This window comes from Camelus bactrianus, chromosome X (genome assembly GCF_048773025.1).
Source record: "Camelus bactrianus isolate YW-2024 breed Bactrian camel chromosome X, ASM4877302v1, whole genome shotgun sequence".
In the NCBI taxonomy this organism is placed as follows: Eukaryota; Metazoa; Chordata; class Mammalia; order Artiodactyla; family Camelidae; genus Camelus; species Camelus bactrianus.
Window position 1 is genome coordinate 1,557,973 of NC_133575.1, and position 26,707 is coordinate 1,584,679.

Here is a 26,707-nt window from a genome sequence, read left to right on the forward strand (position 1 = left end):
TCTCACCTTTCTTTGTTGGTCTCCAGGCCACTCGTCACCCTAAAATGTGTGACCCCTTATGAGCCCAGAGGTTCCTGCTTTTCTCTCTCTGCCCAGGGACCCCTGCTGCTCACATGATGTGTGGTTTCCTGCGTTTGGCCGGTGCCCTTCCTGTCTGCCCAGTTCCTGCCGTGTGGCCCGCGTTCCCCTTTCTCTGCTCATGTGTAGCCATCCACCTGCTCTGACAGTGGGACACAGTCCGGAAGCCTCGGGAGGGGAGCAGCGGACCCGTCTTGGAATTCTGTCCTCGACGGTGAAGTGCTATTTGCGTTTGAACCACACGGAGGTTCTTTAAGGAAAGTGTCCACCTGCTCCCCGCCGGCAGCTGGCGGGGGTACTCTGACGGAGGACACCTTTTGTTTCCTTTTGGCTTCTTCCCCGGGTTGCAAAAATGCAACGTGCTCCAGAGACATTTCGCCTCATTGTGACAAGGTCCCCCCTTGGATCCCGCAGGGGCCCCGAGTCTCTGGCCCTCAACACCGGCTTTCAAAGGGCAGCGGGATGTTTGGGCTCTGAGCAGTAAGAATTGGGGCTCAGGCTTTGCAAATCGGGGCTGGCGGGTGACGGAGGCAGCTTTGGCCGGGTGAAGTCGGACCGTCTTCCCTCCCAGGTGCATGTTTGGGGCCATCTCTTTGGCTCTGGGGAGGACACACATAGACTTCTCGAAGCTGGCGGCCCCAGGCTCCTTCCTCGGGGAGCAACAGCCTCCCCTTTGAATTCGCTTGCACAGCCAGGTGTACGGCACCCAGACACCCCGCACCTCGGCTTGTACCCAGCAGATGGGCCCACCCCAGCCCCTAAAGGCCCTGAGGTTTATTCTGATTCTAAAATACAGACCTCCCCCCACCCCCGACGCCCTGGACCCCAGCAAGCAAGCAGCCCAGGCTGCACATGCCATGCCCCATCGCCAGACTCCACGTGGACACGACCCCCGAATAGGCTCTGAACATCGGGCGCTCAGAAGAGTTTTAGAAACGGTAGTGCCAAAACTCACAAGTCAACTTTGCCGACACGTTGCACATTAAATTTGATTCCAGTTTGGGAAAAAAAAAAATCTTAAGACTCTGCTCATGCAGAAAATTCTGCACGGAGGGAACCAGGAAGCATATCCAGGTTTTCCCCAAACGGGAGCTCGAGGGCAACCTCGTGGTCTGTCCCACGTGTGTGTTTTGCCAAAACCACCCAGTGATGAATTCAGTTCTGGCGTCGTCTACCCAGAGACAGCGTCAGACCCCAGCGGTTGAGGGCTCCCCGTCCTGCGAGACTCTCCCCACTTCAGTCCCAAGTCCCAGAGTGTCACCTGTGCTCCCGACCGGCCGACCGGCTATAGACGGGACTTCCCCGTGACAGTCCTCCGGTTTGGTTACCTTGTTAGAACAGCTCACGGGACTCAGACAAAGCCTGACGTTTACCAGTTTAGGACGTGATAAAGGGCGGAGATGAACAGACAGATGGAGAGACACCCAGGTGGGATCTGGGAGGACCCCAAGCGCAGGAACCCTGTCCGCCTGGAGTTAGAGAAGTTCTCCAATCCGGAAGCCCTGCAAACCCCACCCTTCTGCGTTTCCACGGACACTGCTTCCTTGCAACGGCCTGAGTGATGAACTCGTGGGCCGCTGGGGATTGCCCTCAACCTCCAGCCTGTCTCCCCGCCCCAGAGCACCGGGCTGAGGCTGCAAGTTGCAGCTCTCCAGTCGCCATTTGAGGGTGCCTCTTTGTAAACGTGCATGAGGCAAAGGGTGTGGAAGTCGCGGGTGGGGGGACCCAGAGAAGAGGGTCCATAGGAGACCTGCAGGAAGCACCCCACCTCTTCCCAGGATGCAGAGACAGGAGGGATTCCCGAGCTGTGCCCCACCCCCCACTCCAAGCTATCCCAGGACTCAGTGCTGCCCCTGGGGCCTGGGGTTCCGAGGGATGAAGGACTCTCTGCAGTCAGCAGCTCCTCGTAAACTTTCCGATCAGAAGGCGTCTGTCTCACCGGTGGTCCCTCCCCGGCTGATGGGTTTCCTGTACGCTCTGTCTACAAGCGAGAGTCCTGGCCACAAGGACCCCTGGCTTTGGGTCCCCAGGCCCCCAACCCCGACCCCACCGGGGTCCCGGAGAGGGTCCTGCCAGCTCTCCAGCTCTCTGGAAGCTGCCCCGGAGCCCCCATCACAGGCTCGGTTGTAAAGAAGGCTCTCCAGGGCGCCGTGTGATGGTCCTGTGCTCCGCCCCCAGGTTTCCTGAGTGACAAGGACCTCGATGACGGCCGGTACCCGCCCCGGCCCAGGCAGCCCGCAGGTGCGTGGGGGCCTCTGTGAACTGACTGGGGGGGGGGGCGTGGGCGAGGACGTGCCGCATCTCCACGTGTCTCTGTTAAAATGTATGCTCTCTGTGGCACAGCTGACATGTAACACCGTGTGAGTGTGACGGGCTCCGTGTGCTGATCTGATACGCTTGTCTGTTGCAGTGCGGTCACCGCTGTGGCCTGAGCCAACCCCGGCCTTTGTCACAGCGTTTCCATTTCTTGCTTGCTCTCTCTCTCTTTTTTTTTTTTTTTTTTGTGGCAGAGACGATTAAAGATCTATTTTCCTCTATATACCTTTATATTCATGTATATGTATGTACGTGTGTATGTCTTTATATACTTACATGTCTCTATATGTGTATGTTTGTATCTCTACACATACATATAGGTATATATACAATTTCTATGTAAAATTTCCCCTGTAACTGGGCTGTGACCAGCTGCACAGCATCTGCCTTACATAAATGCATACAATCTTTCTCATATAAATGCACGGAATCCCACATGAATGCACAGAATATTTCCTATATAAATGCACAGAATATTCCCTGTATAAATGCACAGAATGTTCCCTATATAAATGCACAGAATATTTCCTATATAAAAAAGTGCCTAGAATCTTTCCTATATAAATGCACTAAATCTCTCCTGTATAAATGCACAGAATGTTTCCTGTTTAAAAAAAAATGCAGAGAATCTTTGTTATATAAATGTACACTCTGTCCTTTGAGCATTTCCCCTGTGGTCCCCAATCTTTGCCACCCTACGGGGCTCTCTTTGGGGTGAGTCTTGGACCAGGCTTTGGTGCCATTGCCAGCGCTCCAGGCGGACGCCTGCTGGAGCCCAGACTCGGTGGCTGAACCCACGTTCTGTCCTGCAGGAGGAGGAGGCGGTGGAGGCTACTATCCACCTCACGACGGCTACGGAGACACACACGGTAAACCCAGCGCTGGGGTGGGGCTGGGGTGGCACTTTCGGGGTTCCCACTTCTGTTCCGCATCGCATCTTCTTCGCGGGGTCTTGGGTGTTGGCAGTCTCTCTGAGGGCTCTTCTGCACCGTCTGTGCAGACAGACCTCCGCTTGGCGTCGTCCTGCTCCCCGGGAGCCCAGGTGCGGCCACCACACCCCTGTGTCCAGGTAAAGAGAAACAGAGCAACAGCCTACGAGGCTCACAAGGGGGGCAACATCCAGCGAACGGGGCATTCTTTGTTACGCTCGCGGACGATGCCAAGAAAGAACGGAGCAGTGGGCAGGCGCCTTGTCTAGAGTCAGGTTCCCCCCGAGCGATCGGTTGGTTTTTTTTTTTAACCAATTTTTTAAATTGATTTTTTTATTGAAGTATAGTTGGTTTACGGTGTTGCGTTGGTTTGATCGATGTGGCTCTTGAAGTCTTCAGACGGCCTCTGGTTCTGTAAGGGGCGATTTGGCGGCAAGACGTCACAGCTGGGAGAACGAAACGCCTTGGATGGATGTCCCTAAGTCGGATACGGCTGACGTGACGTTCCGTCTTGCGATGTTTGTCTATGTCGTGGGGTGACCCCCGCAGGAGGTGCAGCGAGCATCCATCACCACACAGTTACAACTGTTATTTTTTTTCCCCTTTTGTGAGGAGGATTTTTAAGATCTGTCCGCTTAGCAACTTTCAAATATGCAACCTCAGTGCTGTAATCTGTACCTCCACCTGCTGTAAGTCTCGGTCTGGGCTGTTTCTTTCCTTCTCTGCCGGATTCCTAAGGCAGAAAGAACGAACTGTCCCAGCCGTGCCCCGGGGAGCCCTGAGTGTTTCTGCACGGTTTCCCGGGAAACGGGTCAGGGCTGGAATCACGCGGTGCCATTTCTTGGGGACCTGTCCCCCGTCCGAATGATCTTGTATCCTGAGGGGTAATAACGCTTCTGCAGAAGATCCTAGTATGCACAGCAGGTGACGGCCACCACCTGCCACTCGGGGTGCACAGCAGAGGGTGGGGGCGGGGGGCACGCGTACGTTCACGGCAGGCTCTGGAAGAGACCGTCAGCTCCCGCCCGCGTCCACGCCGCCGTCCGCCGGCCCCGAGCCGGGCGAGGCTGTGAGTCCGCTCTGAGCCAAGCCCCGAGGTTCTGGGACCCGCACCCAGCCTCTCCCTGCAGGTGGTGGAGCGTGTTTCCTTTCTTAAGAAAAACGCAGAAGGGCCGGCCGGGGAGGGCGTGCCCCACGTCTGTCTTCCCTCCTCGCATTGTGGGGGAACGGCTTTGCTCATCCTTTTCAGAACTGGCTTTTGATCAGCAGGTTTCTCTAATACCCACCGTGTGCGTCACCTCGGGTGCGATAGCAAACAGCACGACGGGGCGGCTTACACGTCACACTTTTATTCCTCCCGGTCCTGGAGGCTGAAATCTGAGGTCAAGGTGTTAGCAGGGCTGGGGTCCCCTTGGGGTGTGGACGGCCGTCTCCTCCCTGTGTCCTCCCATGGCCATCCCTCTGTGTGTGTCTGGGTCCTCATCTCCTCTCCTTATAAGGACCCCAGTCCTATGGGATCAGGACCCACCTAGTGACCTCATTTTACCTCCATCCCCTCTTTAAAGACCCCCATCTCCAAACACAGCCACGTTGTGAGGTCCTGGGGGTCAGGACTCCAACCTATGAATTTTGGGGGGTGGACACAATCCAGCCCCTAACACCAGCCCTAGTCCACTCGGAAGAGGCCGCTTATTAAAGGACCCCTTAATAGTGAAACAGCACCCACATCCACTCTTCCACCACAGAACGAACCACATTAACACCAAGGATTTTGTCTGCATCTTAATTCTGTCTTTAAAAATTCCTCTCTGACTGTATGTAGAATAGATAAACAGCAAGGTCCTACTGTACAGCACAGGGAACTATACTCAATATGTCGCAATAACCTATAGTGAAAAAAATATATATGTACACATATATGTATAACTGAATTGCTCTGTTGCACATCTGAAATTAATACAGCATTGTCAATCAACTATACTTCAATTTAAAAAAAAAAAAGGTTGCTCTCTGGAGACAAGGGAGCGTAGAGAAGCCTCCTTTAGTTTTTTATGAGCTGAGATGACTGACGCCCGTGTTTCTGACGGGGGCCGCGTCCCTGGCCTCGGGGGCCGGGTTGTCCTGGATGGCAGCGGAAAGGGACTTGAATGTATCTCCCAGGCTTCGGGGACCTGCACCCGGCCAGCCTCCGATGCATGCGTTAGCAGAACCCACTGGTTTTGCACTTCGGGCTCCGTCCCCGCCTCTGTGTGGTCAGAGGACGGACGCCCTGGGTGAGCGTGTGCCGCCCCCTGGCTTGGGGAGAAGCAGGTGGGGCGTTGGCAGGTTTTCACAGCCTCTGGCTTCCGGGATGCTGGCTTTCCTGTTGGGGCTTCCTTTGGAGACGTCCCTGAGATTTCCCGACTGTTACCTTCCGTATCCTGTGTCCTTTCTGTCCTGCAGGAGGAGGGAGATACAGACCCCGCTCCCATGGGAGTAATTATGGTAAAGGAGTTATGTCTTAAAAGCTGCATGCGGGGAAATTCTCCTCCTAAAGATCTAACAGCCCGCGTGGGTGCTGCTGCGAAACCTGTCCTCTCGGGGGTCCTGCACAGAACCTCCCCGACCGCCTGGCTCTCTAATGTGTCCTCCCTGGTCACTGAAGCTGGGGAAGGTGTTTTGCATGCGATGCAAATTGAAATCCTTTCAAGAAACGAAGACCTGCTTACATGTGCTATTACATGTGTGCACATGCGTGCATCCAAGCACGTGTGTGTGCCTGCGTGTAGACATGGCTGTGTGCAAACATGTGTGTGCATGTTTGTGTGTGTGACCATGCGTTCACGTGTGCACGCATGTGGCTGTGTGTGCATGCATGGCAGCGTGTGGGTTCGCACATACACGTGCCTTCTGTGTGCACGCGTGTGCATGCATGTGTCAGCAGATATGTGTGTATGTATGCACACGGCTCTTGTGTGTTCACGTGTATGCGTGTGAAGGTGCATGTGCACGTGTGTGCAGAGGTGTGTGTGCCTGTGGTCGCATGGGCATGGTGCACGAGGTGCCTGCAGGCACGTCCGCATGTCTGCGCTGTGTGCGTGTGTGTATGAGGGCATGTGCTTGTGTGTGGCACATGTGTGTGCTTACGTGCATATTCCCTGACCCCCTGAAATGACAGCCACACACCCCCTGGCCTTCATTGCCCCGTCCCACTCCTGACCCTTCGATGCAGCCTGCATGCCCCCCTCCCAGTCCTGTCCGCCCCACTTCCCCACCGGGAGGTCAGCTCCAGGAGAGCAGACGCTTGGGTCCTCCTGTGGCCACGCCCCCGGCATCTCCACGGTGCCCTGCAGCAGACAATCACCCAATAAGCTCTTCCGAATAAATGACTGACTGTGTGTTCCTCCCCTTCCAGGTGGAGACGGCTCTTCCACATATGGGAACCCTCAAGGTAAGGGACAGGCGCGGCCCGCCCGACCTCTCCCAGGGCACCTCCTGTTTGTCTGTTTGTCAGGAGGCTCCTGGACGCACAAGTCTGCCCTTCAGGGTGGCGCTGGTTCCGTGTGGGCTCAGAGACGGGGAGGCGAGGACCGTGCTCAGCCTGGAAGATGCCTCAGGGCTTGGGGAGCAGGGCTGGGGTTCTTGAACCTGCCTCTGTGGCACCCCTGGTGCCCCTTTCATGGACCACTGCTGACAGAAGCCAAGACAGAGAGGGAAGAGGAGGTTAAGAAGCCCCCAGGGCACTGCTGGCCCCGTCACAGGTCAAACAATGGACGGTGGCGTCTGGAAGGTAGACTTTCTCCGTGTGTCACTGGGAGGATGGGGTCCAGCCTCTCGGCAATTTGGCATTTACATGGAGGATGACAGTAACTCTGCCCAGCTGACCACAAGGCTTTCAGGAGCCGTCAGTGCTGTCAGGAGGAGAAAGGGATTGTGGAGGCTTTCCAGCCCTGACAGCCGGTACCCATCCAGAGCCTCAGTATTGGTATTTTCTGCTGAACAGGTGTTGTTGGAAAGTCCAGGATGCTTCTCTGCTCTTGGGCGGAAGGTGGGGCAGCAGGGGTGCATCCAAGGCAAGAATCCAGATCTGATGCACGGTTTCCGGGGTCCTGCGGCAGGGTGGGAGGACTCTTCCTAGACTGGGGTCGGGTGGAGGTGGGTAAGGCTGTTTCTGGAGGAGATAATCTCCAAGTCATGGTCTAAAGGATGAGTGGGAGGTGGCCAGGAGAGGAGAGGGAGGGTCTATGCTAGGTCAGGTTGAGTACGCTCCCGGGAACACCAGGAATTTGTGGGGCCAGGGTGTGGAGTGTGATGGGGAGAGGGGACAACCCTGGAGTTGGGCCAGGTGAGCCCCATGAACATATCTGTACTTTATACGTGCTCGTGGGAAAGGATTTGCTCCTATTTCTACTGTGTGAAGCATGGATCCGAGGGCTAGCTAAGGGTCTGGGAGATCAGCTTTAAGACACATTTAGTTCCCAGACTGGAGAGGATGCTGAGCTAAATCAGGGTGTTGGCACTGGAGGTAGGAAGAAGAGGTCAGCTTGGAGGACAATTTGAAGGTTTGCATTGATGAGAGGTACTGTATCTGTATGGGATGGTTGAAAGGATACAGGTGTATCAGTCCCCAGTGATGCGTAACAAAAGAGCCCAAAGTGTAGTGACTGAAAACCACCACCATTGATGATGATGATGGTGATGGTTATGAGTATGATTACATGATTCAGGAACTGGGCGAAAACCAGCCCACCTCAGTCCAAGAGGCCAGGTGAATTTTTGTTCACCAGGCAGCCAGGCAGGGTACCCAAAGAAGGAGGAGAATGATGCCTGGGGTAGGAACCAGCACAGCTCACATCTTCTGTGTTCTGTTGGCCAGAGCTCCCACTCTGAGGGTGAAGACCTGGGCCCCAGCTCCCAGTGGGGAAATGCCACCAACTCACATGGTAGAGGAGGTGGACGCGGGGCGGGGAGCCCTAGAGAGCAGGGTCCTGCAGGGGACAGGGTGAGACTGCGTGGCCAGAGGAGGGACAGATCCCTGGGGTCCATGGTAACGCTCTTCCAACCAATGTGGGAGCCGTGTTCACGGCATGGCCTTTTATCCATCATCTACAATCCGCCAGCTACTTGGTCCGATTTGATGTGCCACATGGATGCTTATTTTATTTTATTTTGTTTAATTGAATTTAATTTTTTAAGGCTCATCATCTTTTTCTTTTTTAATGGCAGGATATGGTTGGTTTCATGGATGCTTATTTTAAACGGAAGCAATGATTTGTTCTTTGGGAGAGCGTTGGTTTTTGTCACAGTTCCCCACCTTCGATCTTTGCAAAGCTTTGTGCTGGTCTTCCCTCAAGGCATTGATGTCCAGTCTGTGCTTAAGTCCAGAGCCCCAGTGTCCTTTAAGGGCAGAGCTACGGGGGCACTTTCTGGTTAAACTTTATTTTTTTGCATGAATAAACAATCTACATCCAAAAAGACACACAGTCATTTGACTCAACAAATAAATAAAAAACTATAGAAAGTGCCTTTTTCTGTGCAAAGGCATTGGATATTCTAGGTGGATAAGATGTGGTCATGAGCGCCACTGGGGTGACAGCAGAATCACTTCCTCAGGCTCTTTGTGAGAATTCAATCATTTTCCTGTGAATATAGGGCAAGGGATGTGATGGCAGAGTTATTTAAAATAAACGGTGCTCCTGCTGGCCGTGTTAGTCTCAGACCATCTTGCTTTTCTTGACCCCTGCAGGTAACATGGTAGCGAAAATCGTGTCTCCTATCGTGTCCGTGGTGGTGGTCACGCTGGTGGGGGCAGCGGCCAGCTACTTCCGGCAGAACCGGGGGAGGAATTGTTTCAGGACAAATGGCAAGTTTCACTCCCGATTTTTTTCAAAATACGAATACATATAACAAAACAGAAACACACAGATCTAGAGGACAGACTAGTTGGTGACCAGTGGGGAGAGGGAAGGGGGGAGGGGCAGGGGAGGGGGAGGGGCGTCAGAGAGACAAACTACTATGTATAAAAGAAATAAGCTACAAGGACATATTGTCCAGCACAGGGAGTAGAACCAATATTTTATAACAACCTTGAGTAGAGTTTAATCTACAAAAATGTTGAACCACTATGTTCTGCACCTGAAACTAATATGACATTATAAATCAACTATATGCCAATAAAAATTAAAAAAAAAAGTAAAAGCAGCAACAAAAACATCTTACCTCCAATAAACACATGGACACATCTTCACATGAGTCCTATCTACGAACTTTGTTCTTAAAATGAAAATTGCTTCATTTTATTGAGAATTTATTTCTTTTCAGAAAGTCCTCAAAGTAGAGCCTTTTTAAACGTTATAAGCCATTAGTGACGATTTCAGTCTTACCTAAATGATGGTTTTTAAGATCTCTTCTTGTGATAAGTTTGTTTCTATTGCAGTGGAGTTGCTGTGCGATATCATATAAGTCACAGGGGTACTATATAGTGATTCGCCATTTTTACAGATTATATTGCATTTATAGTTATTGTAAAATGTGGGCTGTATTATGTTGCAAAATTTTTTGGACAATATGCAGGTTAATTTCTTTCACTGATGATTAAAGGCTAAATATTGTTGAATACAACCTGTCAAAAACGTTTATGCAAAATGCATCCTTTGATTTCGTGAGTAAAGGGTCTTTTTTGTTTGTTTTAGTTTGATAAGGCAACGGGCTTTTAAAATATTATGAATAGTTCAGAGAAGTGTGTCTGTTACGCATGATGCGTCCGTCTGAGCCGTGTTCAGGTAGCACACTCAGTAAATAAGATATTTTGAATGGAAGGGAAACACTATCTGGCGTCTTTTGCCGGCAATGTTTTATCGAGTTAAGTCCAAGATAGACAAAATGACCCTCCCATTGTAAGGGGATTTTAAGCTGGATGTTACCACTGACCCATGGGGGACTTGAGGGAAACCAGTGAATGCGTTTTAACAGAGATTTAGCCTTTCATCACTTTTAAAAGCGGTTTTCTTATCTGTAAGATTTGGTTTTACTGCTAGAGACCCTACGATAACTAACTCAGGACTAACGTGGATGTTAGTTAGTGTTTGAAGGATTCAGCTGGCGGGGCACGGCTTTGCCTGCTTCTGCTTTGTGTTCAGTGGAATTTTAATCACGAGCGAGTCGGGAAAGATATTTGGGTTGAACCTGCAATTTTTGCTCCCCTCTCCCAAAAGGGAATGACAGCAGGGCTAAATCGGAAATCTTTCTGTTGAATTTCAGGCTGTGCACAGACCCCAGGGAAATGGGAGGGTGGCTGGGGGTGCTGGCGCTTTCTGCTTCAACTTTGGGTCCAAGCTCCTGGGTATGAAGAACTAGGCACCCAGGTAGCAGAGATCCTGGGTGCTGGTTCATGACCCCCCTGAGGACATGTCTGAAGGGCGGGTGAGGACAGAGAGGGAGACTTAACTGCAGAAACAAGAGCCCAAATGTTAACTCGGGGGTCTCTGAAAATTTGGTCCTGAGACTACCCACGTCTCAATCTGTCTGGGGCTTGCCACGGACGGGTGGGGGGGTGGGGGTTCCATTCCCGTGAAGGAAGCTAGGAAACAGAAGTCTATTTCAATAGCATTTTTGGAGGATTTGGACAACTTCAGAAATCCCCAGACCTGCCCGTGGCCTCCCCCTGCTGGAGGACGGGTGGTACTGACGGGCCCCTTGGCCGGGGGCCGCCTCAGTCTCCACCCGTCACACCCCACCCGGCGTGTTCGCAGGGAAGCCAGGTGGACGAAAAGCAGCCTCAGTCTCCGGGCGACACGCCTCATCGTTGCGGAGACGCTGCACTAACCTCGCTTGCGCCTTCGGCCCGAGCCTGTAAGCGCGTGTGGACCCGGGAGCTCGGGGCAGAGAGGTCAGGACAGTGAGGCATTCCAGGCACAAATGTAAGGGGGTGGGGGTGGGGGGGCCCAGTGAGCAGAGTCATCAAGATAAGTGCTATTTTAGTGCAATATTAAAAAAATAATAATAAGTTGGCCAACTACAGCCTGCAGACCTGCTGATTGTTCATGTCAATAAAGTTTTATTGGATCCAGGGGCCGGGTTCAGGGTGCGGTGCGTGAGGCATCGTATCCAAACGCAAGCCTGGATCCTGCCTTCCTGTCACATCTTGGTATTGTGGTCCTAGTGGACTTTTTCCATCATTTATTTTGATGGGTTTTTTAAAATGCTGTCTTAACACGTTATTAGGCATTTTGACTTCTAAGTTTTATGGAGCCTGCTGGAATTTTGTGCCCACTCACTTCAGCCTATTCAAATTTACAAAGGAGGTGGAGTTTTTTGTTTTTTGTTTGTTTTTAATGTGGATCGTGCGCTTCCCGTTTATCTGAGCTGGACGTCCTTTTATTGTTAAACCCGTGCCCTGAGTTGACGCTCTCCCCTGTCCTTTGCGGGACTAAATACCCCGCCTACTTTCTCAGTTCTGCTTTAGCCGTAACTCCACCAGGTCTTCCCAGGACCGAATTTGGCTGCCCTTCCTTTAAAGTGTACACACTTGGGAAGTTAGGGGTGCAGACGTGCTGGGACACCCCTGGGGCACCCGTCCCAAGGGGGGAGCAGGATGGATCCAGGGTCTGCATGGTCTGGCGGGTTGCAGTATCTGTAAACAGCATGTAAGGACTCTGAGCATGTGGCCTGAAGTGTCCTCTAAGACGGGTCCGGGACATCACCTCTTTCTTGAAGGATGATGGGCATGTGCACTGACCAGCTGTGCGGGAACACGGTGCAGTGCACATCCTGTGCAGCTGTACACAGCCCTGCCCCAGAACACGTGCACCTTGTAGAGACAGAGTGATGGGGACGGGGCCCCCAAGATGGCAACAGACATGGACTCCTTCAAGGGGACTGGGTGAACGTTTTGCCTTTATCTTCTCAAATAATAGCGCTCACTTGGGTGGTTACAAGGGCGAATGAGATCACGTCCCCACAGAGGGGTTCCTTTAAATATCAGTTGTGACCAAAAAAGATAAAGCGACTCAATTCATTTAAAATGTTCAAAACAATGTTCCCTTAACAAATGGAAAACAGTTTAAAAAAAAAAAAAGAAAGATAATAGTGCATTAAGATCTATCCACAGAGTTTCTCCCCCAGCTATGACATCTGTTTTTTTTTAACACCTTTATGGGGGTGCGGTCCCTGTACAGTAAACTACACGCATTTCAGATGTACGATTTGATGAATTTTGATAGATCTAGACACCCACAGAAGCACCGCCACAATCAAGGTCCCGCTGTGACATCTCGCTACCGATCTTCCCTTGCAGAACCAGAGACCGTCTGAGGTCTTCGAGACCCATGGGTCGCTTTGGGGACATCCCTGTGCAGACAAGAACCCCGATCGTCGCTCCCGTGGCAAGTTCCTTTCATTCTCGGTGTTACTCGCTGCCCTCAGAGTTTTCTGTCCTGTTTGAAACAGTTGTGCTGCCTAACGAAAAAAAAATCCCTGATTCCTTGGACATATTGATGAAGAGACGTTAGTCCACTGGACCTTGGGTCATGAAAAGGTTCCTTGCTCTGTTGGTTCCATCATGAATCCGGACAGAGAGGTGCTGACGCTGGTCTGAGCACCCAGACAATCTCATGGTGCAACCACAGGCAAGGGTGGGACCCCCTTGTCATTTTCACAAAGCTTGATGTCAACAGAATGGCCGGGGGTCTGCTCCTAAAAGATTGAGCATTCTGCTGGGATTTCCAATGAGTTCGGGTGAGAAGCTTGGCCGGTGGTAAGTTCTTCAAGTTACGTCAGAACTCCGGGTGCGTTCAGCACGGCCGGTGAGGCGGGAGCCAACGGTTTCTGACACCAACGGCAGAATCTGAATGTCTCTTGGTGTTCCCACGTGCTCGCACAGAAAAACTGTTATTTCCTGCACAAGATGAGGCTGGGTTTTTCTGGAATTTTAAGTGCAAAATCGCTGATGTGGAAACTGTCTTGGGAAGGCGGGGTTGGGGTACTTTTTCCTGCGAAATCATATAGTTTCAATGTATTTATTTTTTTGGAGGCCGTGGGGAGAGAGCGATGTGCAGGCGTTGACCCTTTCCTATAAGTTTTGGTCTTTGCTCCTCTGTGGGTACCGGTTGTCAAGGCGAGGGTGGTTCGTTCCTTGGCGCACACTTTCCTTTTTACTCATTTCCTCAAACATCTAAAAAGTATACCAGCTTTTTGCTTCTGTTTAAGTCACACTTTCGGGGAGAGGATAAATGCATGGTTTGGGCAGATGAGTGTCATTTGATTCAACTCAGGTTCATGCTAATAAAACTCTTAGACTTTCAGTATCAGAACCAAAAAGGAAGACGTTCCTTGGGGTCTGGAAGCCTTAAAGAGGATGCACGGAAACCCCAGGGATTGCACGCCTTGTGGGCTGCGAGCTAGGTCTCTGGAGAAAAGAGCTGGAAGCAGTAAGTACTTGAAAGAACTCCCCCCAAATCAGAAAGAACCTAAGAATAATCGTCTCAATGAGACCTCTCGGAACGGCGTGCCTCCCGTCCTGGATTCACGCAGATTGGAGGCACTTGAGGAAGGCCGGTGGTTCCCTGCTTCGAAGCGGACCTGCTACCGCGGTTCCCAAACCTTGTCAAGCCTTCTCGTGCGTGAGGCTTCCAAACTCCCCGTTTCCCGTGCGCAAGTTTCAGCGGGCGTGTAAGTTCACTCTTGCTAAAAAGTGTGTGTGTCCGTGTGTGTATGCACACCGCACACATGGAGTCACACACACGTACGCCTACACGGGATTCCAGCATCTTTAAAGGTAACTCCGTGCATTGCCTGTAACGGTCACAGACAACTTTTCGTCATTTAAAATACACGTAGGGGAAAAAAAAAATCGGCTTTGGTGGCTGTGTTCTGTTTTCTATCTCCGGCACGTGAAACTGTGGGACGGGACTAACAGGGTCTTTTAAAAACCACGGTGCTACGTCGCTTGGTGTGCACCCGAGAAATCTCTTTCTAAGCGCCGTTGTGCGTCCCTTGGGTGATGTTCCTAAGGTGGTCCAGGCCCGGTTCCAACGGACACAGAGGGTGTTTGAGAGGCAGCAGGGCATCTGTCACCAGCCAGAGGAAGAAATGTTCTCCTCTGTGCCGTGCAGAACAGGATGGGGTATGAACGTACAAAGAAAATCTAGTTAGGGGGGCAGGGTGGACGTGAGCCCGATGACCAGAGGTAAGAGCGGTTAGCGTTCAACCCAGTTGAAATACGAGTACGTGAATAATGACCCCTTCGGAAGCCTCTCTTTAAGGCGTCGCCAGGACCGCCTGGGGGGCATTCTTCCCAAGCTGCAAAAAGAGAAACCTCATCATTAGCTGCAGTCTCCCTTGCTGTCGAAAGAGAGCACTGTGGACGGTGCTTGGCACTTGCCGCCTCCTCCTGGGAGCCTGGATGTGTCTGGGGGTCAGTGTGTGGATATCCTCATGTTCCTACAGACACTTAAAAAGAACACCCTTAACTCTCCAACACTGCTGGTGGGGATGCAAATTGGTGCAGCCACTATGGAGAATGGTGTGGCGTTGCCTTAAAAAACTGAAAATAGAGCTACTGAATGATCCAGCAATCCCACCCCTGGGCATGTATCTGGAGAAAGCAGTAATTCAAAAAGATACATGCACCCCAATGCTCATAGCAGCACTATTTACAGTAGCCAAGACATGGAAACAGCCTAAACGTCCATCCACAGATGACTGGATAAAGAAGCTGTGGTACATTTATACAATGGAATGCTACGCAGCCATGAAAAAGAATAGAATAATGCCATTTCCAGCCACATGGATGGACCTAGAGATCATCAGTCTAAGTGAAGTAATCCAGAAAGAGAAAGAAAAATGCCATATGATATCACTTATACGTGGAATCTAAAAACTGACACAAATGAATCTGTATACAAAACACAAACAGATTCACAGACACAGAAAAGAAATGTCTGGTTACCAGAGGGGAAAGGTAGTAGGGAGGAATAAATTGGGAGGTTGGGATTTTCAGATATAATCTACTATATACAAAATAGATTTTAAAAAGGGACCTACTGTGGAGCACAGGGAACTATATTCAATGCCTTGTAATAACTTGTAACAGAAAAAAGTCTGAAAAGGAATACCTATGTGTATTCTTTCAGGGTAATGGTTTAAAACCAGTAGTTCCTTCTGACAAGTACTGTGTGACCTCCCTTACATGTGGCACCTAAAACAGACAAACTCATAAAAACACAGAGGAGCTCGGTGGTGGTTACCAGGGGCTGGTGCGGAGCGGGAAACGGGGAGATATTGGTCAAAGGGTGCAAACTTCCGGCTGTAGGATGGACAAGTTCTGAGAGATCTAATTACAGCATGGTGATGGCCGTTAGCCACGCTGGACTGCAAGTGTGGAACTTGCTAAGAGAGGAGGTTTTCCATATGCTCCCCGCGGAAACAAAGGGTAGATTATGGGTCGGGATGGAGGTGTTGGCTAACAATCTGATGATAACATGTTGCAGTGTATATACGTATCAGATCACCACAGTGTACGCCTTAAACTTACACAATGTTGCATGTCCATAATATCTCAATAAAGCTGCGAAAAATAGCTCTTTCTGGGTTTTTTTTTTTTTTTTTGCCGCAAACATTTTTTTCCCTTGGATTCTGTACATGCATAGATGATCTTTTCAGTGGCTCCTGGCAAGATATCCTTCTCCCGTTCTGTGGCAAACTCACTATAAATTTCATACTCTGTGAGAATTCATTTTGTATCCGTGTGTGTATATATATATATTCGGGGGAGAAATGTTCCCTTAATGACCATATGTTTGTGCTGATGTCATAGAATCTGATTTTCACATTGTGTTTGCCTCTGGCTGCGCTGAATCTTGTTCATTTCAGAGCCTTCATAGGATCTGCGTGGGCATCTCGTTTTTTGGGTTTTGTTTTTTTTTTTTTTGAATCTTCTTTCATGTAATATAGTGTCGATGTGGCTTTTTCTGGCAGAGATCTTGAAGACTCGGCACATAAATGGGTTTCTTCAGAACCCCTTGTGATTCATGATTAAGACGGTCTCCGACACCGCCAGCATTTCATAGTTAAGGATCCAGCGTGCATCGTGGCATAATCTCTGCCTTCAGCAAAGATTTTCTAACATCTTCTCTGCTTGTTGAATTCACTCACTCTTTCTTTGCCCCCTTTGGCTTCTTATAAAAGGTTTTTTTTTTAAATGCACTACTCCCCCTCCAAAGATGGGAGTTTTCATCCAAACCCTCTGTGTTTTTTATTCCTGCGTTATGTGGGACAATTATTACTATTTTTTTTTAAATTGAAGTGCAGTCAGTTGCAATGGTGCACAGCACATTGTCCCAGTCATGCACATACATACATATATTCATTTTCATATCCTTTTTCATTAAAGGCTATTACAAGATACTGAACACAGTTCCCTGTGCTAGACAGAAGAAACCTTTCTTAAAAATACATTTTTATATATAGTGACTAACATTTGTAAACGTCAAACTCCCAAATGTATCCTTTCCCACCCAGATTCGTCCCTTCTCACCCCCTTTCTCCGGTAACCATAGAATTGTTCACTAAGTCTGCCAGTCTGTTTCTGTTTTGTAGATGAGTCCATAGTGTCCTTTTTTTATTTTTTAGATTCCACATATGAGTGATATTATATGGTATTTTTCTTTCTCTTTCTGGCTTTCTTCACTTAGGATAATGATCTCCAGGTCCATCCATGTTGCTGCAAATGGCATTGTTTTATTATTAATATTTTTTTTTTTTTATGAGAACCCCTTTCTATAGTAAACGATGTATTTCTTGAATCTCCATGTTTTGGAAACACAGCCCTGATGGCAATCACGCCTCCAACCCTGGCAGCGTGCACCTCGCCCCAAACGCACGTGGTGCTTTGAAAATTTCGTGAATCTCGTCAAATGGCTTTTTTAAAAAAATATTTATCGATTCGTCTATTTTTTTAACGGAGATGCTGGGGATGGAGCCCAGGACCTCGTGCATGCTAAACGCAGGCTCTGCCGCGGAGCTGTACCCGCCCTCCTCTTCGAATGGCTCTCTGAGCACTTTGCAGGTTTTATTCCCAGCGGGTGGCATTTGCGGCTACTTTGGGTCCTCCAGACACCTGTGGTGAGGAATTCCGTGCAGGGACGGTCCTGAGTCCTGGTCTCGCTGTTCCCTGGGCACGGCCATGAGAGATCCATGTCCTCGGTGTCTTGTGTCTCAGCCCGCGACACGCCGATGACACATCTGCTCCGAGAGCTCGCGGCCTCGTTGGTTCCAAACACGGCGTGGACAGTGACCCTGCAGATGATACAGGGAGAGACTCTGCAGCTCTGGGAGGATTGGGGTCAAGGCGGTACTTGCTTTTGGTGTCCATCAAATGCTGTCATCTTGGCTCAACTAAGAGCGTTGTGTTTGACGTTTTGCCCTCCCGAAAGCCTTCAGATCTTTGTTCTGTGCAGAAGGGATGTCGTGTGGTGCATGGTTTTGTGTCTCATGCAATAACTTTTTAGTGCAAAGGAGACCTTGGGAGCATGGAGGAAAACATTACTGGATACAGAATTCCATGTGTTGTGTTTCTAACGACTTTTGTGAACATGGGAAAAAACATATGTATCTAGATTCTAAATTCTTTTTCTATTTTTTTTCCTTTTTTTTTTCCGGGGGAGGTAACTAATTAGGCTTACTTATTGATTTTTCTAATGGAGGTACTGGGAAATGAGGACCTCATGCATGCTAAGCACGCGCTCTGCCACTGACCTATCCACTCCCCCAGACTCTGTAGAAACAGAAATGTCTTTTCCTTAAGGGGAGTTAAGCTTCAGAGCTTTCATTTTTGGGGGGTACATTATTCTTAGGTCTGTAGCCTTAGAAATCGTTCAAAACAAACTGCACAACAATTTCACTACTTCAGTGAACAATAGGGGGCGTATTGGAAATTAGTTTTCTCCAAGTTGACACGAAAGTTCTGAAAATTGTGCAAAGCAGACACAGAGCTCCGATTCACGCGTTCCCCCAGGATCTTTTGGAATTAGATTTTCTGACACCACCTAGGCCCGTAATCACGTTATATTAATTAAGTTAGTTAAATCACGTTCCATTTCATTTTTAGAAATAAACACTTTCAGCTTGACACACGGAGAATGACTGATTACATCATCGGCCATTGATAACTCCATCAAGGAGCCGTGATGTCGAAAGTTCACAAAATAAATGATGTTCTGATTAGAAACACCGAGTGTGCGTGGGAGCAACAGTAATGACAGACACAGAAGTACACATACACATTCTATTTTGATAGGAAGACATGGAAAAAAATCTTAAAAAATTTATTTTTATTTATTTATTTTGGAGGGGGAGGTAATTAGGTTTATTGATTTATTTTCATGGAGGGACTGGGGATGGAACCCGGGACCTCATGCGTGCTAAGCACACGCTCTACCCCTGAGCTCTAGCCTCCTCCAAGTCAAACTTGAAAGATAAATTCAATATTGTACACATGTACTCACACAAATGGGTGTCCCTGATAAGAAATTGTTGGTAAAGGTAGAACTTAGGTCCAAGGATGACTTGAAAAGTGTAATGTACTGTAGCTCCTGGGAACTCTCCAAAGTCAAAACAATAACTACAAAATCCAGGAGATTTACAAAAGGAATGAACCTCACAACAGTAACTACAGAATTCACTAGATTTACAAAAGAAATCTCCCTCAGAGTGTGCAATTATTTTTTGAGCCGTTGCCAATTTGTGAAATGGCTTTAAAATTAGCTTTGTATTTTTTTTTTAATCATAGCAAAAAATCTGTAACCATCAGCATCTTGCAAATTGCTACAGCCCCGTGCACATCCCGTTCCGATGGGATTATGCGTCCAGAAAAGGTCACCATCTTTTAAGTGGTTTGTCACATAAAGGTTAGTCTTGGTGGGGTTATCCGTGCCTTTTCTGCCTTTTTTTTTTTTTTTTTTTTTAGCAACAGAGGGTCCTCTGACACAACTTCTGTCTGAGCCACGGAGGAGCCCAGGTTTGTTGGCGAAAGGCCGGCGAGATTTCCTGGGAAACACAGAGAAGATGCTGGGAGGGGAAAAGTGAGGAAGAGGATCAAGGCACCCAGGGTCCAGTCCCGTCTGGCCAACACCTACTTGCAGGTCAGACTCCTAAGGAATGGAATCGGCCTGTCTGATTTCACCCCCAGCACGGTTCTAGCTCGTGCTGTTGAAGCCCTTGGGTGATGTGGGTTGGCCCCCGCCCCGACTCCCATCTTCCTAACCGAGGCACGTGCCCTGAGGTTCCAAATATAAATGCAACGCACTCCCCGGGAGGCAGCCAGCTCCCATCACATCTGTGCTTCGCAGCTGTCTCCCTCCGCATCCGGGCCCCCCCACGCCTTCTCAGACACGTGCGTGCCCCAAACAGCTGCTCGTCTATGAATAGCTGGGGATCTGGTGTACCATCCGGGGAAGGACAGGCCGTGTCCCACGTGCCCCTCAACTGAAAATAAAACCAGCCCTTGGACCTGACAAACATGGGACATTTTGCCCCTGGGGTTGGGGGCCCAGCTAAACCGGGGCTGGCGGAGGGAGAGCTGGGAGTAAAACCCAACACTGTCACCTTTGGCTGTAGACCGAAGAGGAGCTGGGGAAGTGGGACCAGTCCAGTCCCAGCCCCGTCTCCCACCGCGGGCACTCCCTCCTTCGCCCACCTCCTCTGCTGCGTGGCTGTGTCCGGAGCTCCTGGAACAGTGGCCAGCATGCAGCAGTTGCTTAATAACTGTGTGTGCCATCAACACGTGCAGGACTGAAAAAGTGACTCCCTGTGAGGCAGCTCAAGCTGCCATCCTGGAACACCGCCAACTAGGGGAGAATGTAGCAACAGAAACACTCGTTTCTCACGGTGCTGGAGGCTGGGAGTCCGAGAACCCGGCGTGGGCAGGTTAGTTCCCGGTGGGGCTCCCTTCCTGGTTTGTAGGCAGCTGCATATTCGCTGTGTCCTCACCTGGTGCAGAGAGAGAGAGTCAGCTCTGGTGTCTCCTCCTCTTCTTCTAAGGGCACTAATGCCACCCCGGGGGGGCCCCCCCTCCTGACCTCATCTCACCCGGAGCACCTCCCAAAGCTTCCACTGGGGCGGAAGTAATACTGCTTTTCTCCTCTCTCCAAATTTTTGTTTGGGAAAATATACTTGTTTTTCTGTAAAAATATGTCATGTACATCAAATGGAATGGGTTTATATGATTACCGTTATTTTAAAACTTTTTAAATGAATAAATATAGCTGAAATTTACAGTGTTGATTTCTAGCACAGAAAATACGGATATTTATAAGTAAATATCTAAAGTTTTCAGTTTTAGTTGCTAACAGAGAACGTATGGATTATTTATAAACAAATACCTAAAACTTTCAGTTTTAACTGCTGATACAGAAAATATGGGTATTTATAACCTACATAAACCAAAGCTCATTCTTCATTAATTTTTCTGAGTGCCAAGGATTCTTAGGACCAAACTGAGAATTTCTGATGGACGAGATAAATTTGGATGCTTTTATGCTGACGTAACAAAGCCCACATGAACATGGCTAAAACTATAAAGATAGTGTCTCATAAGAGGACTTACTGAGGCTGGCGGCATCTGGATTGGGGGTCATTTGAGGGTTTAATAGTGTTATCTCGTGGCCAGTTTCCCTGTGTCTTGTGACCCTGCCCTTGACAGGACATTAATCAATGTCACTCGTGGCAGAAGATGGCTGCTGTAGCTCCAGCCATTGCAGCCTCACCTTCTAATATCTGGAGGCCCAATTAAGACCAATTCCTCCCTGCTTTCCTCTTTTAAGACTGAATACCTCCTTCCAGAAGCCACCAGCTGACCCCTCATTCCTCACTTACACTCAACCCCTCACTAAAATTGGGATGCATAAATCCTGGAGGAATAGCTCAGCTCTGTTAACAATAAGTGAGAGAAAAACAGTGGTTGAGTGATAACCAGTCATATGGGCTGTCAATGCTTTGCTTATTTCTGCATCCAGTTGTTTGCACTTGTAGTTCTTTATATCTTACTAGGTTAAATCTGTAAATATAAAATATGGATAGATAATTGCAATTGTGATGAACACATATATGTATGTATGTATTTATACTGCCGATGTTTTTTTTTTTTTTTTCCTATTCTTTTATTTATCTTTCCAGGTAATTCATAGGGCCTTTGTCACAAAAACTTGTCAAGCAACTCCAACTGGTTGGCATCTTTTTGTAGCTTCTGGGCTTGAGATATTTCCCCCTAAGGGTTTCTGTAAGTTTCCAGCAGTATCTTGTCTGGTGTATAAATGAAAGACTGCTTTTCTCCGAGTGGCTCCCTGGGAGAATGCAGGCTCACTTTTGCAATTGGCAAAAAACGCCTTTTCTCAGGCCCCAGGAGGAGAGCTGGCCTTCTGCGGGATGCCCCCACGGGCTTCCTGGAGACTGACACACACAGGAACCCAGCAATGCCCATGGCAGGATGCCGGCTCTGGGTTTCAAGATGGACCTACGCTTTGCCCAGGGATCGGGGAGGATTGCCTGGGACTTAACTGCCTTGTGACCTGCTTTCCGAGCTCAAATGCAGAGCAGGAAGGGGTGGGCGGGAGGGGCAGGGGATGGGGTAGCACCTACGGAAGTTGGTGCCCGGAGACAGAGGCGCCCTGCCTGGGCGTCCTCAACCTCCTCTTTCAACATCTCTGCAGTTTCCCCCAGCTCCTCTCTCTGGCTGCCACCTGCTCCCCGCCCTCTGTAGCCTGAGTCCAGCTGGCACTTCCCGTCCACGCCCAAGTGTCAGCAATCAGAGGCATGCCTGTGAAGCTTGAGGGTGTATCGTGGGGGTTGGTGGGGAGCTGGGGTATGGCCCCCAGATTCGGTTTTCTGATTCCGGGGGTCTAAAGAGACCTGAGGATGTGCATTTCTCAGAACTTCCCAGGAGATGCTGATGCCACGGGTCCAGAGCTGACCCAGGGCTCGCTAGGGAAGCAAAATGCGGGGACTCGGGTGGTGATGGGGGCTCGGAGCCTAACACAGCTCAGGGGGACGGGCTTGGGTTGGTGGGAGGGAGGAGATACGTGCTTCTTCCAACCCTATCAAACACCTGGTCTTATTTACCAGTCTCCTGAGAGAAGATTGAAGGAATCTGCCTTCTCAATTTCTGGGTTTCAACGTGATGTCAAAGGTGCTCATTTTCTGCCCAATCCAGCAAGGATGTTCCGTTAACACCAAACCCCCAACCAAACCTGGAACGGAGCTGCTGAACGGTCCCATCCCCTCGGGGCCGAAGAAAGCCCCTCCATCCTCAGCTGGTGTCTTAAATGGCTCTGGGCCCGTCTGTGTCAGGACGCTAAAAAGGTCTCTGGTATCTGTTCCCTGCTGAGGCTGATGGCTTCGGACAAGGCTATCTCTTTGTTTTGTTTTATTTAAAAAATTTTTTTAAACTGAAATATAGTCAGTTTATAATGTATCAGTTTCTGGTGTGTATCATAACATTTCAGTCATACATGTACATACGTATATTCCTTTTCGTATTTGTTCTCATTAAAGGTTATCACAAGGTATTGAATATACTTTCCTGTGCTCTACAGTAGGACCTTATTATTTATCTGTTTAGTATATAGTCGTGCGTATCTGTTCATCCCCAACTCCCAATTTATCCTTTCCCCTACCCATTACTTTCCCCTTTGGTAACCACAAGTTTGTTTTCTATGTGTGTGAATCTCTGTTTTGTAAATAAGTTCATTTGTCTTTTTTTTTTTTTTTCAGATTCCACATATAAGTGATATCTCATGGTATTTTTCTTTCTCTTTCTGGCTTACTTCACTTAAAATGACAGTCTCCAGGTCCATCCATGTTGCTGCAAATGGCATTATTTCACCCTTTTTATGGCTGAGTAGTATTCCATTGTATATATATACACCACATTTTCATCCAGTCATCTGTCAATGGACACTTAGGGTGCTAATGGGGTTTAGTGTTGGCGATGTCCTCTTAGCCATTTAAAAATTTCTTCTGTCACTTCTCAAGCCTGAATCGGGTCAGTTCTCAAAGGGTGAGATGTGGAATCCTGGGCAGGGGTTCCCCAAGATCGAGAGGTCTGAGTGGGGCCAAAATGGTTTTCATAATGATGTGAAGAACTCGTTGGTGTTTTTTTTAAACTGTGTTGAGGTTGGCACAGGTGCACACCTGAGCTCTCTGGGACTCCTCCCCGCCGACTCCCCAGGTAGCATTTCCAGAGCAGGAAGCCCAGTTCCTGCAGAAGAGCAATGTCCTCACCTCCTGTCAGTCTATGTCCCCCGGACCCTTGATCACCCAGGAGAAGGTCCACCAGATGGGAGAGTCCCTGGTATAACTGCCTCTTTTCCCCGCCCTCTTATTCTTACATTTCCCTTTGGTCCCAGCCAGTGGTTGCCTCCTCCCTGAGGACTTCATCTGGCCGACTTCTCTCTCCCTCTACAACTCTCCATGGCTCACGTGGCTTCCACGGCAACTCGCCTACTCATGCATACATGCATCCGCACGGTCATCGATTGAATGAACCAGTCATGCAGGCGTGCGCACCTGAGCTCACTCATGCAGGCATGCCTTCTCTTGCTCAGGTATTCATTCATGCATCTCACTCGTTCCCATTCATTGCTTCCTAGGTTCCCTTCTCCCCTCCCTCAAGCCCATATTCGCATAGTCATCTCCCTGGTCACTCGTCCATCCGTGCATTTATGCCTCATTCACTCACTCACGCATGCCTTCATTCATTCATTCATTCATTCGCGCGGTCACGCATGCACGCGTCAATTCGCAGGCACCCATGCGCGTTTCATGCCCTCCTCCTTGCACGCGCGGACCCCTCCCTTGGCTCTTCTGTGGACCCGCTCACCCAGGCACCCACACACTCACGCGCGCACCCCTCCGCGCGCTCCCTTGTTGGCTGGCGCCTCTCGTCACAGCCGAGGGGCCGCACCCGAGGTTTAGCTCCAGTTCCCCCCTCCGGCCCCCGCGCCGGCCTCGCCCCCGCCTCGGCTCGCCTGCCTCCGGGGAGACCACGCTCGGCGCCGTCCCGCCCCGGCGTCTCCAGCGCGGCCTCTGTCCGGGCGGCGCGCTGCCCCGGGGTCCGGCCCGAGAGGCCGCCGCAAACATTTACTCTGGGGCCGGCGGTTAAAGGTGAACTGGCCACGCGGAGAGGCTCGGACGCCTGGATGCGGCGGGGCGGGGGCCGCGGCGCCCGGGGCGTTGCGGGGGGGTGGGGGTGGCGGTCAGGCGGCCGCGGGGACCCGCGCCCGGGGAGGCGGGGCGGCGGGGCGGGGGCGGGGCCGGGCTTCTGGACGGCGGCCAATCGCGCGCCGCGGGCCGCCGGCCTCCCGGCGCAGGCCCGGGCCAGAGGCTGCCGGCGCCCGGAGGTGCGGGGGCCGCGGAGGGGGCGCCGGCTTCCGCCGGAGGTGCCGGGGGCGCCGAGGTGCGGGGGGCCGCGGAGGGGGCGCTTTCCACCGGGCCCCGGAGAGGGGGTCGGGAAGGGGCCGCGGCTGCCGAAGCGCGGGAGCTGCGGGGGCGCAGGGCGCGGGGGGCGTGGGGGAGGCCCAGGCGGGGCCGGAGGCCGGGGGCCTGGCCGCCCGAGCCCAGACGGAGGGCGGGGCGCGGGGGTGCGGAAGGCGGGGGGCCGGGAAGCTGCCGGGGCGCAGAGAAGGTGCGGGGGGCGCAGGGCTGCGGGGGGGCGTGGAGGCCGCTTGGGGAGAGTCTGGAGCCCGGCGGCGGGCGCCAGGCGCACAGGCTGCTGGAGCGCGGAAGAAGGGCGACATGCGGGGCGCAGTGGTGGCCAAGGCGTGAAAGGAGTCACCGGGGGTGGGGGGGCCCCTGGGCCAGAGGGGGCGGAGGCTGCCCAGGGCGCAGAGGAGGGGCCGGACGCAGCGAGGCCACAAAAGACTCCGGAGCGAGTCGGGAGTTGGGGCGGGGGGCGCTGCGGCCTCGGGGGACACTCGGGCGGCCAGGGCTGCCCCGGGGCGCGGGAACGTGTGGTGAGGGGCAACTGGGGCGCAGCGGGGTCTCAGGTGATTCCAGGTAGGGGAGCAGGTCGCGCGGGGAGCCGGGTCGGAGGACAGAGGCTGCCCGCGCGCGGGGGGAAGGAGGAGGGCCGGGGTTGAGCGCGGTGGGGGTGTAGGGCGGGGCGGGGCGCGGGCTGCAGCCGCGGGGCTCTGGAATGCCGCGCTGTCTCCCGCAGGCCTGGAACTACGCGGGTCCCCCGGACACAGCGCCTCTGCTGGGCCTGTCTCCAGGCCGGAGAGTCCTCCCGCCGCGCCCCGGCGCACTCGGCCCCTCGGTGCCTACTGAGCCTTGGGCCTCAGACCATGCCGGGTGAGTCCGTGAATACTCCTGTGTTCTGCCTCCCTGTTCCTGCTGGCACCAGGGAGGCTGGTGTGCGCTGGCGGAACCCTTGTCCGCACAAGATGGCCCCAGACCCTTCCTCTCCCAGTGTGTGTCTCCCCAGTATCCCCGCCTGGGGCAGCAGAGGCTGGTGTCCCCACGTGTGGTTGGAAATGTGGGAAATGTGGACAGCTGGGGAGGGAGCGGTATTTAGTGAGGCCAAGGGCGCTGAGGTTTGGTGATTTTCCTTCTGTGAAAAGTAGCCCTTGGCAGTCGTTGAGCTGTGTGCGTCTCACTGACACAGGGACCCACAGGAAGTTCCTGCCCCTAAAACTCTGGGAAGTCAGATCCTTTCGTCCTCCAGAGGTCAGACCCCAGGTGTAATTTGTTATTCCAGTGAAGCCCCAGGGTTAATCCCCCAGCAGGGCAGTTGGCCAGGTGGCTGGGACTTCCGCAAGTCCTTGGCCCCCAAGGGCTGAAATTCAGTCCTGTCTCCCTTGCCCTTGGGTTTTGAGGATGTCAGATTTGGACAGTTGACTTCTGAGGCTAAGGGATGTGATGGTGAAATGGAGCCACCACCCATGGGAAAGGTGCTGGTCCTGTTTTTACCATAAAAAAAAAAATGGGTTACTTTTTATTAAGAGGAACCATTGGTACATCACCGAGCAGCTTCCATGCTGTTTTTCCCTGCTCTCTGCCATAGAGAGGAACATTGTTGGGCAGAGGGGGTCGATTACCTGTCGTATGCTTAACATTCTGTTCCGAGGGGGAGCTGAAAGGTCCCTCTGTCCCAGGGAGGGGTTCGGAGCTCTCCAGAGTGGAAAACCACGTTCCCCGCAAACCCACCAGGGCTGGTATAACGGTGGCATTCAGCGAGGGACATCAGGACATGTTGCCATCAGCCCTGTGGTGCGCTGGAACAGCCCATCTGGGCTTTCAACACTCTGCAGGAAACAAACAGCACCTTTGAGTAAAAGAGGAGGGGGAGCGGAGGAAGCCACCAATGTTATTTCATTTTCTTTTATTTATTTTTGGGGTGTGGAGGTTGGAAGATG

General features: G+C 51.2%; 2 protein-coding genes across 16 annotated transcripts in view; both read left to right on the plus strand.

Moving 5' to 3' along the window:
• The window catches only part of XG (Xg glycoprotein (Xg blood group)), a 31,691-nt gene extending 15,812 nt beyond the window's left edge, over positions 1 to 15,879 (plus strand). Inside the window, exons 7-13 of one of the 5 annotated variants that reach the window (XM_045505291.2) lie at positions 2,257 to 2,319; positions 3,207 to 3,263; positions 3,395 to 3,463; positions 5,766 to 5,807; positions 6,718 to 6,753; positions 9,049 to 9,165; positions 12,598 to 15,879. In XM_045505291.2, coding sequence (XP_045361247.2) covers positions 2,257 to 2,319; positions 3,207 to 3,263; positions 3,395 to 3,463; positions 5,766 to 5,807; positions 6,718 to 6,753; positions 9,049 to 9,165; positions 12,598 to 12,614 — 401 coding nt within the window. In that variant the 3' untranslated portion in view covers positions 12,615 to 15,879. The remainder of the gene's footprint in view (positions 1 to 2,256; positions 2,320 to 3,206; positions 3,264 to 3,394; positions 3,464 to 5,765; positions 5,808 to 6,717; positions 6,754 to 9,048; positions 9,166 to 12,597) is intronic. The other 4 variants (XM_010968272.3, XM_010968273.3, XM_045505292.2 and 1 more) reach the window with 4 other exon arrangements.
• An 8,442-nt stretch (positions 15,880 to 24,321) lies between these two features.
• Positions 24,322 to 26,707, plus strand: part of GYG2 (glycogenin 2) — a 48,546-nt gene continuing 46,160 nt past the window's right edge. For 6 of the 11 annotated variants that reach the window (XM_074359463.1, XM_074359455.1, XM_074359462.1 and 3 more), the window contains exons 1-2: positions 24,631 to 24,750; positions 25,510 to 25,643. In XM_074359463.1, the coding sequence (XP_074215564.1) occupies positions 25,637 to 25,643 (7 nt within the window). In that variant the 5' untranslated portion in view covers positions 24,631 to 24,750; positions 25,510 to 25,636. The other 5 variants (XM_074359456.1, XM_074359458.1, XM_074359460.1 and 2 more) reach the window with 5 other exon arrangements.